The sequence below is a fragment of the Caretta caretta genome, chromosome 17 (genome assembly GCF_965140235.1).
Source record: "Caretta caretta isolate rCarCar2 chromosome 17, rCarCar1.hap1, whole genome shotgun sequence".
Lineage (NCBI taxonomy): Eukaryota > Metazoa > Chordata > Testudines > Cheloniidae > Caretta > Caretta caretta.
Genome location: NC_134222.1, coordinates 19,628,632 through 19,642,996, shown reverse-complemented (window position 1 = coordinate 19,642,996; position 14,365 = coordinate 19,628,632). Strand labels below are relative to the sequence as shown.

General features: G+C 51.4%; 1 protein-coding gene across 1 annotated transcript in view; it reads right to left on the bottom strand.

The window, feature by feature from the left end:
* The window catches only part of SSC4D (scavenger receptor cysteine rich family member with 4 domains), a 62,978-nt gene that overhangs the window by 32,150 nt on the left and 16,463 nt on the right, over positions 1–14,365 (bottom strand). Inside the window, exons 3-4 of the mRNA XM_075120915.1 lie at positions 9,661–9,795; positions 4,830–5,010 (exon numbers count right to left, since the gene is read on the bottom strand). Of these exons, the coding sequence (XP_074977016.1) occupies positions 4,830–5,010; positions 9,661–9,795 (316 nt within the window). The remainder of the gene's footprint in view (positions 1–4,829; positions 5,011–9,660; positions 9,796–14,365) is intronic.

Below are 14,365 nucleotides of genomic sequence, written 5' to 3'. Positions count from 1 at the left end.
ACCAAGTCAATGGCAAAGCCGTGAATAGGATCCACGTGTCCTGACTCCCTGTTCAGTGCCCTTCTCCTCTGTGGGTCAGCCAATACACACACACACACACACACACACTACAGGGTAATGACTGGGGTTTACACAGGAGCAATATCCCCTGGAACAAACGAGCATCCGGCTCGGCAGAGAATCATCTCACTCAGAGATGATGCAATCTAGGTAACTTTCCCTCTGGGGCTGAGCCAGGATTGTTCCCTGTAATGTGTATGTAGGGCTTGCCTGGAGCAAGGGTGCTAAGTGCAGATCTGCTTGAGGGCTTTGGGTGTCCTGATTTGGGGCCTCTCCCGTCTGGCCAATTTCCCAAGCTTCACCCCCATTTCTTTACAAGAGCAGCACCCACCCTGCCGATCTCCCTCCACAGAGGTTTCAGTGGCGTGTCCCCGCAGGTTCCAGTCATCGGGGCTTTGCCCCTCCTATTGCTGTTGACTTTCAGGCTTGTAGGGCCCCTACATCTCGGTGATGGCAAAGGCAAGTTTTGATCGTCTCCATTACGAGGCCAGCAAGTGCTGCGGCAAGACGGCTGAGTCAGTCAGCATGGTACTGAGTACCTAGCGAAGAAACTGACCGGCTTCAGGTGACTCTTTCACCAAAACACACCGACTAGCCGGGCACTAAAGAAGGCTGCCATGAACATCAGCCAGTTCTGCTGGCAGGCTTCAAACAACTCAGGTTTCATTGTTAGGATTCTTCAGGGCATTGTTTCCTACCCAAACCGATACTCCCTCAGAGAATTCAAACCTCAGGGCCCAGTCCTGCATTCCTTGGGAATTTGGCCAAGCAAGGACCACAGCAGCTGGTACCAAGTTCATGCACAAGAGAACCTGCTTCCCCATCTCCCCAAGAGCGCCAGCTGAGAGCAGTGAGTTTCAATAAACAGCTGACCCTGAGATTTCACCCTCTGCACATCTTTCAAGGCTCTCTGCCCTGTTTAAAAAGAGCCCTTAGCATTAGAAGCCAAAGACTGATTGGTGTCCATGGTGATAATTGGGCCTACAAATGTACCCTCATTGTGAGCTCCCCAGTACAGAGTGTGTGAAAGTTCATAAGCTGTCCCCAGACCCTATAACAACGAATGCTGACGGGAGAAGGTGCAAAAGCGAGACGGACTGAGTTAGCCGAAAGCAAAGAGCCTCCTTCCATAACTCAAGGACCATGTTAATATCATGCCTGGTAAGCAAGGGAAGTGAGGGACCAGAAGTGAATGGACCAAAATTGGTGAACCAAACAAGGAAGTGACTCCACCCACCCCCTTTGTGGGTCCTCAGAAAGAGCCTTTGGGGCAACAGGCTGGCTACCACCATGCTGGCTGACCAAAGGACGAGAGACGGGGAAGGAGGGAGCGTCACCATCTTGGCTGCCACCCCCACCGTCTCCTGGGACCCCAGGATCCAGCATGACGCCACTGTGCCCTTGTCGCCCTGATCCTGAGAGATGTCCTGACCAGACCGGGCCAGAGAGACTCCGGTAACGTCGCCGCCTCCATGGGCTCTGGCTACATCCTGACCACAGCCTGGGACGTGAGACTTTGTCTCCTCCCACCCCTAGACTGGCACTGGGCCTATACCGTCTCCTAGTCCACACTCACAAAGCAGGTGGATGAGCACTTGGAACCCACGCCCCTCCTGCGTGTGGTGTTCTGTCCCACGTAGTGGCACCAAGACCACTTAGAGAGAGATGCATGTGTTTGCTCTGTAGCCTTAGCTTAGGGGCACATGAGAGGCTCAAGCATTTAGCTCCACAGGTCCCAGGTTCGATCCCACCCACCGACGACCGGAGTCTGTCAGTGTTACACGCTGTTCACAGGACTTGTGCGGAAGAGAAGCTTAGGCCTGTATGGGTTCACTAGGGGAAAGGGTGTTCTCTACTCCTGGTGCCTAACACGAGGAAAACCCTAGTGAAACCAAGGCAGGGTGTAGTTTTCACTTGTGTTAGTGTAACCCACACACCGTCTGGGTGTGGAGGTGTGTGGGTTACATTAGTAGGTCGAGATAAAGATGGTGGGAGAGTCTAGCGTTCACCTTGGCCTGCTAATCCATGTTAAAACTACAGCTGCCTTGTCTTCACTGGGATTTTACCTCACGTCAGTTACCACGGGATAGCAAACACCTTTCTCCCTAGCGAAGGCAAGGCCTGTGTGTTTGCCCAGGGCCCCCATCCTGAAGAGGGCCCCTGTCAAAGGGATAACAATGGTACTAACTGAGCCAGGACACCAGGCAATTCCACTGATATTCAGGAGAGTGCCGCCGGAGAGGAGTCAGACTGGGCTCTTGTGGGGCCCCACCGAGCTGCACCTTCCCTCCAGGGGCTGGAAGGAGCTTAGGTGTGCAGGGCTGGAGGGCAATCAGCACTTTGTCCCTCTATTGTCCTCCCCGCCCCCAGCCTCCCCCACATCAGCTGGCGGTTTCCAAGCTGCCTAAGGGATTTAGATGCTCAGTCCCCATTGACATTAATGGCAATTGAGCATCCAACCCTGCTAGGCATCTGGAAAGTCCCTTTTCTTCTCTCTTTTCACTGGCCCCGTCCAATCACCCCCATTCCTCACCGCCCTCCACCTCTGCTGGGAGGAAGGCAGCCTCTGTTCCCTCAGCCAGCCCAGTCATGATCGCGCCCCACGGGGCATGGAAGTCACAGGCACTGTGTGTGGGGGTGGGGAGCCAAGCACTGGCTAGGGGAGCCCTCACATTTCACAGAGTCATAGGTTCCGAGCCCAGAAGCAACCAGTGTGGCCATCTAGTCTGATCATCCCGTGTAGAACTTCCCTGGAACCATTCCTGTTTACCCTTTGAAAAACATCCCATTCTGATTTAAAAATGGGAACCCACACAACCCTTGGTAAGTGGTTAGAGCATTGGCCTGCTAAACCCAGGGTTGTGAGTTCAATCCTTGAGTGGGCCATTTAGGGATCTGGGGCAAAAATTGGGGCTCGGTCCTGCTTTGAGCAGGGGGTTGGACTAGATGACCTCCTGAGGTCCCTTCCAACCCTGATAGTCTGTGAGTCTATGATTCTAAGTTGGTCCAATGGTTAATCATGCTCTCAGTTAGATATGTCCACCTTATTTTCAGTCTGAATTTGTCAAGCGTCAACTACCAGTATTAAAGCAAGGAACCCTTCCCTGGTCAGTGCTCGTTGTGAGTGTCAGGGAAGAGGCTGGCACAGCAGCTTGGAATGGCCAAAGAAGAATTGCAAAGAGGCTGGCAGGAGATGGAGGTGGTAGAAAATCGCCATGCTCAAAACCCTGGCACATCTGCATATAACAAGGTTAGGAGCTGTTTGATCAGCAATAGCCCTTCCTATGGTTACCACCACGGCTGGTCAGAACGTGTTCAGAAAAAGGGGGTTTCGATAGCAAAGGCCATTTTTGCCTAAAATCAAAAGGGTTAGAAACATTTGTCAATGTCAACGCGCTTTTATTTTGAAAAAGCCTAAATGCAACATTTTAAGAACATCGAACTGTCCCCGTTTTGGAATGGACTATTTCGCCTTTTCATTTCCAAATGACCTTTCAAACACAAAATGAATTGTTTTGCCTATAAAAGTGAAAAGCAAAAAAAAGTTCAAAAGGGTTGAAATCGGTACGAGCCGTTTTGATTTTCCCAAACCAAAATGGCTTCGATTGGCCCCAAATGAAGAGTTTTCGGGAATTTCATTTTGCAGGAAATGCAGAAAAGGTTTCTTTTTGTTCCATTTCAGAATGGAAGAAAATTACAGAAATTACAGAATTTCCCATGACAAGAAAAAGCCAATTCCCTGCTAGCTCTGATTAGTAGCTGACTCGGGCCACTGCATTTGCCATCCCAAATATCATTCATGAGACTGGGGCTTGGTTTGGAAAATGTCCTGGACCGGCAGCATCCTTCATGTGCCTGCAGTTATTTGCAGACACAGTTAACGTCACGTGGACCGGCCTGACTGTGCCCAGAGATCAAGGAAACCTGTTGTCTGAGTGACACCGATTAAGCCTTGAAATAATGGCAGGGGATCTGCGCCCACAATTTGCGGGTGTCAAAAGGAAGACATCTGCGAAACTCACCCCTGCTCCGACGCCAGCACAAAGTGCTATTTAAGGCCCTCTGGGCTTCACTGTGACTTATGCGATGCACAGACCTATGTGTTGCCAACCTTCCAGGATTGTCCTGGCGTCTCCAGGAATTAAAGATTAATCTCTAATGAAAGATTATGGCATGTGATGAAACCTCCAGGAATACATCCAGCCAAAATTGGCAACCCTACCTTCAGCTGACTCTCTGCCCAGGGATAAATACCAAGGCTTTACAGAGCACTTTTCATCAGGAAATCTTAAAGCTTTTTACAAGGGAGAGCAGGATCATTATCCCCATTTTATGGAAGGGGAAACTGATGCACAGAGCAGGCTAGTGAGTAACTTACTCAGGGTCACCCAGCAGGCCAGTGGCAAAGCTGGGACTAGAACCCAGTCTCCAGAGTCCCTCTTCAGCACTCTTCCCATTAGGCAATGCTTCCTGCCAACTCTGGCCTGTGGCAATTGTGTTCAGAAGCTGGAGTGACTCTCACGTGCATGGTTTGGAACCAGCCTTCATTTTTGCTGCTCCCAAGGAGCTCCGCACACCCATGCGGGGGACCGACCAATCAGCCGGCGCACCTGTACCGGACACAGCGCTGGTGGCTAGAGGTTCCCCATGTGGAGGGAGAGATTTACCTCGATCCAGCTGATCCTGGAAGTGCCCTGTCCTGGGATCAGCTCCCTAACTGTGGAAAAAGTTCTCACCCTGGCTGCACCCCGTGCAACGAAAGAGCTCACCGCTCGGGCCGAGGAAGAGGAGCAGTGCTGCTGGAAGCAGGAAGGCAGGGAATACCCAGAGGCCCGGCCTCCACACTCTGTGCTCGGTAGCTGGGCGGGGACCAATTCTCATTGCTGCTTTGCACTTGTCAGCTGGATGGTCGTCCGGTTGCCTCTCACGGAAGCAGATGCGAAGCCACACCTGGAAAGTTCAGAGACAAGCATTCGTGATTATTCATTGTTACTATTTCTGTCGTGCCTGGGAGCCGCCGTCATGGTCCAGGACCTGTTGTGCAAGGCCAGGAAACGGACCAATAAAATAATAATAATCTTACATTTATACAGAACTTTATATCCTGCAGGACACAAAACCTACATACAGGAATCATTTTGCCTAGCTCTGAAATGCAGTCACCTCTGGGGTGGAACCCGGCAGCTGTTGAACAGCAAAGAAGAACAGCTTAGGAGAGGAAGTGAGGAATACTGTACCCAGGTGACACTGCAGGGGGAATCTGAGCAGGCCGAACGTAACAGCCTCCAGTGAAGTTTCCCTCACTCCCTTGCTGTGGCCGAGATGCGCCAATGAAATTTTTTATGACCATATGTGGGTGGGACCTTACATCTCACCGGAAAGACAGCGGCCCACCCCGTGCTGGGACGTTGGTTCTGTTATCACCAACCTTTCTCCTGCAGCCCCTTGCGTTTCTCTTGGGAATCTCCCATCCAAGTACTGAGCAGCCTGGACGCTGCTGGGCTCCTGGCATAGGACTAGCATACCCAAGGCGGAATGGCGACTGCATGAGATGTAGCCAAATGTCAGCTAGTGCGTCCTACAGCATGGACGGCCCAGACTGTCCCCCAGCGATCTGTGCACGGAGGGATCTCCTCCCCCATGTAGATCTAGTTGAATGTGGGCTCAGCTATCTGGGCAGCGCATTCCCCGGGTCTCTGTGTGATCCAGTGACCGGGCTGGGGAGTGGGTGGGATATGCCCCAGGGTGGCTATAGGAAGTTCTGGGTGAACCACATCAGGGGGATCCACCTTGACTCTCCTGGCCCCATGGAAATTAGTCAAAAAAGGTAATCCAGCCCCAGGTTCCCCACCCCACCCCCCGTATGGAGCATCCACAGCCTGGAGCCAGCTATCCCAGCAACAGGACTCCAGAGGAGCACCTTGCGAGGTGCTCCTGTGCTGGTGGCCCAGGCCTCTCCAATTCCCAGGCCTGGGGTTGGGCCCTACAGCCTTTTCTATGGGGAGCATCAGGACAGCATGCTTGGGGTATGTGTAGGGGGGGTCCTTTCAGAGATCTCTTCACCCCAGCCCTCTTCCATGGGTTCTTCCACAGGGCAGGCTGACCTGGGCCAGCATCGGTCATTTTTTTGTGCACACTCCACTCAATAAAATAACTGGCCAGGGAATCCTCAGATACTTACAGGTATCCAGGGGTCCTGCCTCAGCACAGGGCCGGACTAGCTGACCTCTCATGGTCCCTTCCAGCCCTGCATTTCTATGCGTCCCTGACATTCCACCTCCTTGGCCCTTCTACCTTCTAGGCCCAGCTTGGCTCTCGCTCCCACCAGCATATGGGCCTGACCCAGACCCCACTGAAGTCAATGGGAGTCTTTCCATTGACTCCAGTGGACTATGGGTCAGGCCTTAAGGCAGTAACTGACTGACGTCAATACAGTTGTGCTTGCATGAGAGAATCAAAGCCCACAGCATTCAGCCTCTGGGAGGGCACTCAACAGTGGATTGTACAGGCAAATTCCCTAGGTCTGTGGGCTGTGTGCTGGGGAGGTCATTGAATTATGGGAATATGGGACTGGAAGGGACCTTCAGGGGATCATCCAGTCCACACCCCCCCCCCCCCACTTCCCAATTCTGAGGACATCATCCCTGACGGGTGTTTGTCGAACCTGTCCTTAGAAACCTCCTAGGATGGGGATTCCCCCATCCTCCTTGGAAGCCTTTGCCAGAGCGTAACTACCCTGAGAGTGATTAAGTTCTTCCTAATATCTACCTTCAATCTCCCTTGGTACAGATTAAGCCCATTGCATCTTGTCCTCCCTTCAGTGGACATGGAGAACAATTGATCGCCGTCCTCTTCAGAACAGCAAGTAACGTGTGTGAAGACCGTCATAAGCATCCCCCTCAGTCTCCTTTTCTCAAGACTAAAAATGCTTCGTTCTGTCAGTCTTTCCTCATTGGCCAGGTTTATTAACCCTTCCCTTATGTTTATTGCTCTCCTCTGAATTCTCTTCAATTTGTCCACATCTGGCTTAAAGTGCGGCACCCAAAACTGGACACGATTCTCTCGCCGAGCTCTCATCCAGCACCAGGCAGGGCGGGACAATTACCTCCTGTGTCTTACCTACAAAACTCCTGTTCATACCCCCCCAGAATCATTCCCTCTTTCACCACTGCTTCACATTGCTGGCGCCTATTCATTTGTGGGATTCGCTAGCACCCCCAGACCCTTTCCAGCAGGATTACCGCCTAGCCAGTTAGTCCCCGTTCTGAGTTTGAGTTTTCCTTCCTCGGTGTAGCACTTTGCACTTGTCTTTGCTGAATTTCAGCCTGTTGATGTCCAATTCGCCAATTTGTCAAGGCCGTTTTAATACTGCCTTCCAAAGTGCTTGCAACCCCTCCCAGCTCAGCCTTGTCCGCGAACGTTCTGAGGGCTGAGAGGTGGCGGGGGTGGGGAGGTTGAGCTATCCCCTCCCACACCAATCTGTGGCCTCTACTGCAGTGCCTGTTGTTATGGGGGTCTTTCCCCCACCTTCCCCTCTTAGGGTGCGGCTACAGTGCAGTCGGAGGTGCGATTGCAACACAGGTAGGCCTACCCAGACTAGCACAGCTCAAAACAGCAGTGTAGATGCAGTGGTGTGGTTTCAACAACGCGAGTATCTAGCCAGGGTCCCGGGTGGGCTCATACAGCCCACGTGAAGCCCAGGCCACCACCCCAGGTCCATTGCATCCACTCCAGGAGCTTTCACAGCTGCGGAGATCGGGTCAGATTTGCCACTTAGTGAAGCTAGAGCAGGGGAAATCTGCAGCCACCCCCTCAGAAACGTGGACATGAAGTGCAGCTGGATAAAGGGGACTCTGACCGAGAACACCCTGTTTTGCAAAGAACTCCCCCTTTACCGTCAGGCTCTTGACGTGGAAAGGAACATACAGATATAGATGCCCAAGCTGGACCAACATCTAAGGAGCTTTCAGTAACAATGTCAAAAGCCGAGGCATGCTCATAAGTTTGAATCTCCTGAGTTTGCCCGTGTTGCAGGACAGTGCCCGCTTTGTACCCTGCAGGCAGAGTTTGGTGGGTATATAAGCCCTGCCTCTACATTTTCAGAGGGCATCAGTGGACGAATTCACTGGGCCCTGCATGGAAAGTCTTGGATTGGGTACCTGCTCCCCTTGAGAGCAGACATTAACACATTCCCCCATCTACAGCCATTTGGGCCCTCTGACCTCCTCTCGCACAGGCTCCCAGATGCCATGCACCGTGTAACCTGCCACACCTCAGCACACGGCTACAATATGCAGCTTTCCCCTGCCAGTGGCGGCCCATGGAGATAACCCGGAAAGGTGAGGACACAGCCTGAACTCTGACGCGTTTGGCTGGGAGACGTCTGAACTCCCCCCGCAAGACCAACATGCTTGTCTCCTTGTCAAACACAACTGCAGTGGCGACTGGCATTCGGCTTGAGGACCATCTTCACACAAGCTGCCTCCCCAGAGAGACTCACAGCTCCCACTTTATTCTCCTGGCCCAAAGATTTGGAAGGGGCTCCCTGAGGCCCGGCCTCCCTCCCCATGATGGGCTCTAATCTACACCATGCTTACAGTGTACTGATCTTATCTTGCTTTATGAGGCACAAGGCCCAATTCACTGACTTTCAGTGGAGTGCCATCCATCTAAGGCACTTATGTTGCCGCATCACTGTAATACCTGAGCACCATCTTTAATGTATTTCTCCACACACCATCCCCGCACGGCAGGGCACTGTTATTATCCCCATTGCACACCTGGGGAGAAGAGGCTCAAAGAGGCTAAGTGACTTACCCAAGGTCACACCAGGAGTCTGTGTCATAGCAAGGACTTGAACCTGGGTCTCCCAACGCCCAGACTAGTCCCCTACCCACCATTTTATTACATCGAAGCCATCAGCAAAGATCATGGCTGCTGGGGCCACATGCCTTTAGATGTCAAAGACCATCCTATTTGGGCCATCAAAGACCACTTCTCGGAAGGGGACAAGCCCCCATGAAAAGTGTGAGGTAACAATGGGGAAAAGTGAGCCCACCTGGATACAGTATCAATCAACCTGACTCTTCACTCACAACTCACGCTCAAACCTTCCTTCCCATTTCCATGCTTCCTGGCTTGGAGGGGCCGGAAGAGCAGCCCAGAAATACCGCAAGACAGGCCTATCCAGTGAGGGCTTGTGACCCAGCCAGAAGTGACCAGCCCCAAACATCTCCCCAGGAAACCAAACTGGGTGAAATCACGAACCCGATGGAGTGAAGAGGGGTTCAGAAAAGCTTCAAATGAGCAACCGAGCTTCCAACCCGACTTTGCTCCTTACAAGTTAAAGATCGATTCAGAAACACCCACCCAAACCTGAATTCCATTCGCTGCCTTGGAAAGACGCCCCGACGTGATACAACCAAAGCCTGGTTTATGTGGGTCATAGGCGACCTCCCAGACAGGCGCTGCGTTTGCACTGTAGAACTAAAGACCCTGGAGACCTACAGACAACAGAGCGAGCGCTTTAGACCGAGCGGCACGACGGAGCAAGCGCCGTCATGCGGATCTATAGAAAACGGAGCGAGCGCTGTAACGTACGGGGTGTGCCGCCGTGGAGAATTCCCGACGTCCTGCGCTCTCCTTGCTCGTATGCTGCTCGCCGAGCTCGCAGCGGGGACCCGCCAGCAGACAAACGGCTCCGTTATGAAGGGATGAAAAATAATCTTGTCCCCACTGGTGTGTTTTTCAATACTCCATTCATCCCTAATGTGCCAAGGCTCCATTCCGAATAATGGCGCCTTTTGTCCTGCCCGGCCCGCCCCGCCCTCAAGCCTAGACTGGCTGAAAGAGGGCAGATGAGGCTCTCCTGGGCCAGCGGCACATACCTGTTCCCTACCAAGGGAGGACGTGTGGCCAGGCTGAAAGGAAACCATCCCAGCCTTCCCTCAACAAGCACAGCTCCCAGTGCCATCTGCCCTTCCCCGTCTGCTTTAATGCAGTCAGACGGGGGAGGTGGAGCAGTCTTTCCTAATCGCCTTCGCTACGAATGATCATCATCGGTGACTTTTGTGAAAGAGCCGGAGAGCGATGGACAGCCCCTGGCAGGGGCACCAGCCGGTTTTAACTATTAAAATGCCACCCTCCGCTTACCAGACTGCAGTGGCAACACCCAGCCTGTACTGTGTTGCTTGTGTGTGTCAAGTGCCCGGCAGCAATTCACTTAATGGATCCCGGCTCCCAATCCTCCTCCGGCACCAGCCTCTTCAGCTCTCAGCCCCCGATTCAGGATTACAACCACTTTTCTTTAAACCCCAGGGGAAACCCCTTCATGAATCCCCATTGATCGAAAATTAGCTTTAATCCAGTACTGGTTATCACAACCCTGCAACAAGCACCCTTTCCATCCAGGAGGCTTTCTGAGCCCAATGTGTTATAGAACCATCTTTAAAAAACTGGCATGTATTCTACACCCAGAGTTGATATATTGCTCACAACCTATGCCCTCACCGAAATACTGGACAGGGCATCTGGAGTAACCTACATGCAAAGCAACATTGATATCGCACAGGGCATAGAAAGTCCCTACACTGTCGTTCCACAAATTCATAAATCTGATATCAAACAAATGGTGCTTTAAAACAGCTCATTTAAAAATCCTGCCTTCGGCGTGAATTGGAAATGCATTGGATAGAGAAATGAGCCTGTCTTTCATTGTTCTAGGGTTGGATCCATCTCTCTTCGTAGCCATGTCTCCTCTCTAAACTATTTAAACACGCTCATTAAAAAGTAAACTCTTTCCAGCTCCATTTCCCTGCCCAAGTGCTATGGATGGGTAATGATCACACTGATAAACATAAAAAGGGAGTGCCATAAAAATCACGTACCTGCTTGGTATTTTCTTTCCAGTGCAGTGATGGTTCTATAAAATCCCACAAATAAATCTCTTCTTTTGAAATAAAGAAAAGAGCTGGCTAGTTAACGAAAGGAATAAAAATAAATAAATACAGAAGTCACTCCCTGCCTCCCCCCCCCCCCGGCACCAGGAAACCAGGAGGAAAGGAAGGAAACTTTGGGGAGAATTTTTTTTTGCAAATGAAAGGGGAAAAAAGTAGGAAGAGGGAAAAAATGTTTCACCCGGCAACCAACGAGCTCCAATCTGTCGTCGCGTTCACCTTTCGGGAATGGAAGTTGCTGCTGTTGGATGTGAAGTTGACTTAAAGCGCTATGGTGTGGAAACAGCCCTGCATTTACAGGATCACGTCCTGGGGTGGGTTTTCTCAAGAGGGAAAGAAGAAGAAAGAGAGAAAGAGGGGGAAAGGGACATGTTTAAAGAGACATGGTGGGGTGGGGAATGACTCGGGTTTCAGGCAGGCAGGCAAGAGATACCCTCTTATGTTGGGTTCTAGCTCTGCTGATGAAAAGTGGAGGCTGATTTAGCATCTTGGAGGAGGGGAGACCACATACTGAAGGCATTTCTATTTGTATTTTTTCTTCTCCTACAAAATGCCTCCACTGGTAGTCTGCGCTAACCGTTCTGCTAGCTACATGCACGTCGGCCAGATCCCTCGGGATGGCCAGCGGCTGTGATGCACCAGCAGGGAAGGGGTCGCAGAGTCTGATGACCCCTTGGTTAGTGGGCACAGCATATGCAGGATTGCCAGCTGACAGCCTTGCACTCCTCGGAGTCCAGCCCATTTACACCGGGTAAAAGGGACAGAGCAGGCGTGAAGGAGCCCTAAACTCCTGCGTTCCAGCTGGGGGAGGATTCTCCTGGTGCAGGAACTGTGGAAGACAGGTTGTCCTCCAAGGAGCCCCTTGTAAGCTCTGCCACAATGGTTGTGCCAGGGGTGAGGATGGGGGCTACAGAGGCATGAGGAGGATATGGCTACACTGCACAGCCCGGAGGAGATTCTGGGCAGCACTGCGGCCCATACAGCAGCCTAGGGAGGCTGCTGCCTTCTGAGCTGTCTAAGGCCTGGTCTACACTAAAGAGTTTACACTAAAGAGTTAGGTTCATGCATATTTAAAACCTGCACGCCTGAGCAATGCAGTTAAGCCGACCTCGCCCCTGGCGTAGACGGTGCTAGACTTCTTCCATCGGCCTATTTACCGCCTCTCGGGGAGTTGGATTACCTATGCCAATGGCAGAACTGCTCTTGTCTCTGTAGGGAGCGGCTACGCTGAACACTGCATCGCTGTCGCGTTTCCAGTGTAGACAAGCCTGAAGTTACACGGGGGGGCCCTACAGCCTCCTGAACAGCCCAGCATCAGGAGGGCACAATGGTGACTTGACACCAATGGTGATTCTCCTCTTCTGCCCATAGTTCTGCGCTACGCTTCATCCCCCCTGGCTACTAAGCAGGGGGCAGTCGAATTCCTTGGGTGACTGGTTTTCATTTGGCTGCACCAAGTCAGGCATATTCGGCGTGTGCATTGAAGTGTTACACCCTTTCCCCATCCACCTCCATTCCACTGCACGCTACACTTCCGCTTTTTCTCCTTAAATAATAATCGAGGGCCAACTTGCGGAATTAGGAGAATGGGCAGGAGTCTAAACCTGTTTCACTCAAGCGCAAAGGGGCCAGAAAAAGGTGCAAGTGGAGTGTATAGGAACTGGGTAGTATCCCTTTAAGTGGCGCGTGAGTCCTCTCGTGGCGCTCACTGTGTTCTGTTGAGGAAGCCACCCCAGCAGCAGGGCTCTATGTAGCTAGGCCTTGTATGTTTGTTGAAAGTTCGGAAACATGGTTATTTGGAACCCTGCTGTGGTTTCCTCATGTTCTGAATGGTGTCTAAAGAGCAAAGACACAACAGGGAGGAATCCATGATTTCACCCTTACCCCGTTGGCTGGGGTTCTTGCTATGTCCCTCTCTCGTTGCCCTTCAGTGTGCACCTTACAATAGCTTAGACTTCCCTGAACTCAGGCACACCCATGTACGCACATGTCACTTACATGTCACCCTCTGCGGCTGAAGTATTGTTCCCCACTGAGCATCTTCCAAACCGGTAGATAACAGTGAGTGGAATCACTTCCCCTTGACATGCAGCCCATCCAAGCCTCCTGGCTTTAAACCGCTTTTGGAAACCAGTCTGGTTGAAAAATTTCTGCCTAAACTGGTTTTGGACAGAAAATTGGGATTTCGGTTAAATGGTTTTGTGTGTGTGTGCGTATGAAAAGTGTCTGCCTTCCATGGAAAAATTAGATTTTTAATTTAGAAAAAAAAATGCCTGAAAACCAAAATATTTCCTTTTGGAAATGGTGCCACTGTGCCCAGGGGAGTTGTAGTTCAGAGTGCCTCATGCTGCCATTCTCCTCTATGGGGTGGGATACCCAGCCAGACTACATCTCCCATGATGCACCCACCCAGTGACTCACATGATGCATCACTCATGCTCTCCCAGAGGGGACACCGTGGTGCATCATGGGTGATGTAGTCTAACCAGGGAGCCCAGCCTATACAGGAAAATGGCAGTATGAGGCACTGTGACAGAATTGCCAAATCAAAGTGTTTCAGTTTTCAGCTGAAATTTGCTAGTATTCAAATTTAAAAAAAAAAAAAAATCCATAAATCCCCTGCATTTTCCAACCAGTTCTACTGAAAACCCATTTATTTCCCAGAGCATTTGCCGGTGGAGTCATGTTTGGGCCGCTTCTTTAACGGGGCCAGTGTGCTTATTTTTCATTTTCTATATAATCTTTGAATTCCTACAGCACTTCCTGAGCACCTTGCTGGGGTGGGAGATGGGGCACGGGCCAGAGAAAATGCTTTACAAATAACACTGTTGTGATTGTGTTACAGATAATGGGTCATGTCCAGTCCTGCCCACGTATCTGTGCAATGTGCAAGGATCACGTATGGATGATGCCAACACACGAAACGTGTGTCCTGCATGGAAGGTGTCCTCAGCCAAGCATGCTCCTGCCACCAACGCTCCAATGACTGATCCCTACGCGCCTTGTACTTTTGTCAGCGTGAGCTGGTACAGAAGAACGACTCCCATTGACTGCACTGAGAGATGCGCTGCTTTACACCAGGGCTGAATTTGGTCTAGTCTTGTCAAGAAGCCAAAGGGCCAAATCCTGAGCAGTGAGGAAGGTGGGATTGGATGTTCTGAGAAAGATGCAGAATATCTGAAGTACCTGCTCTGTGCACACTCTGAAATACGGATCCTTAGAGGACAGGAGAGGACCAAGATCTGGGGGATGTTATGAACCCAAACTGACCAGTATCTAACTAGCAAATCTTGAATACAGACTGTGAACACAGGGTCTGCTCCTAGTCCCATTGCAGTCTATGGGGATTT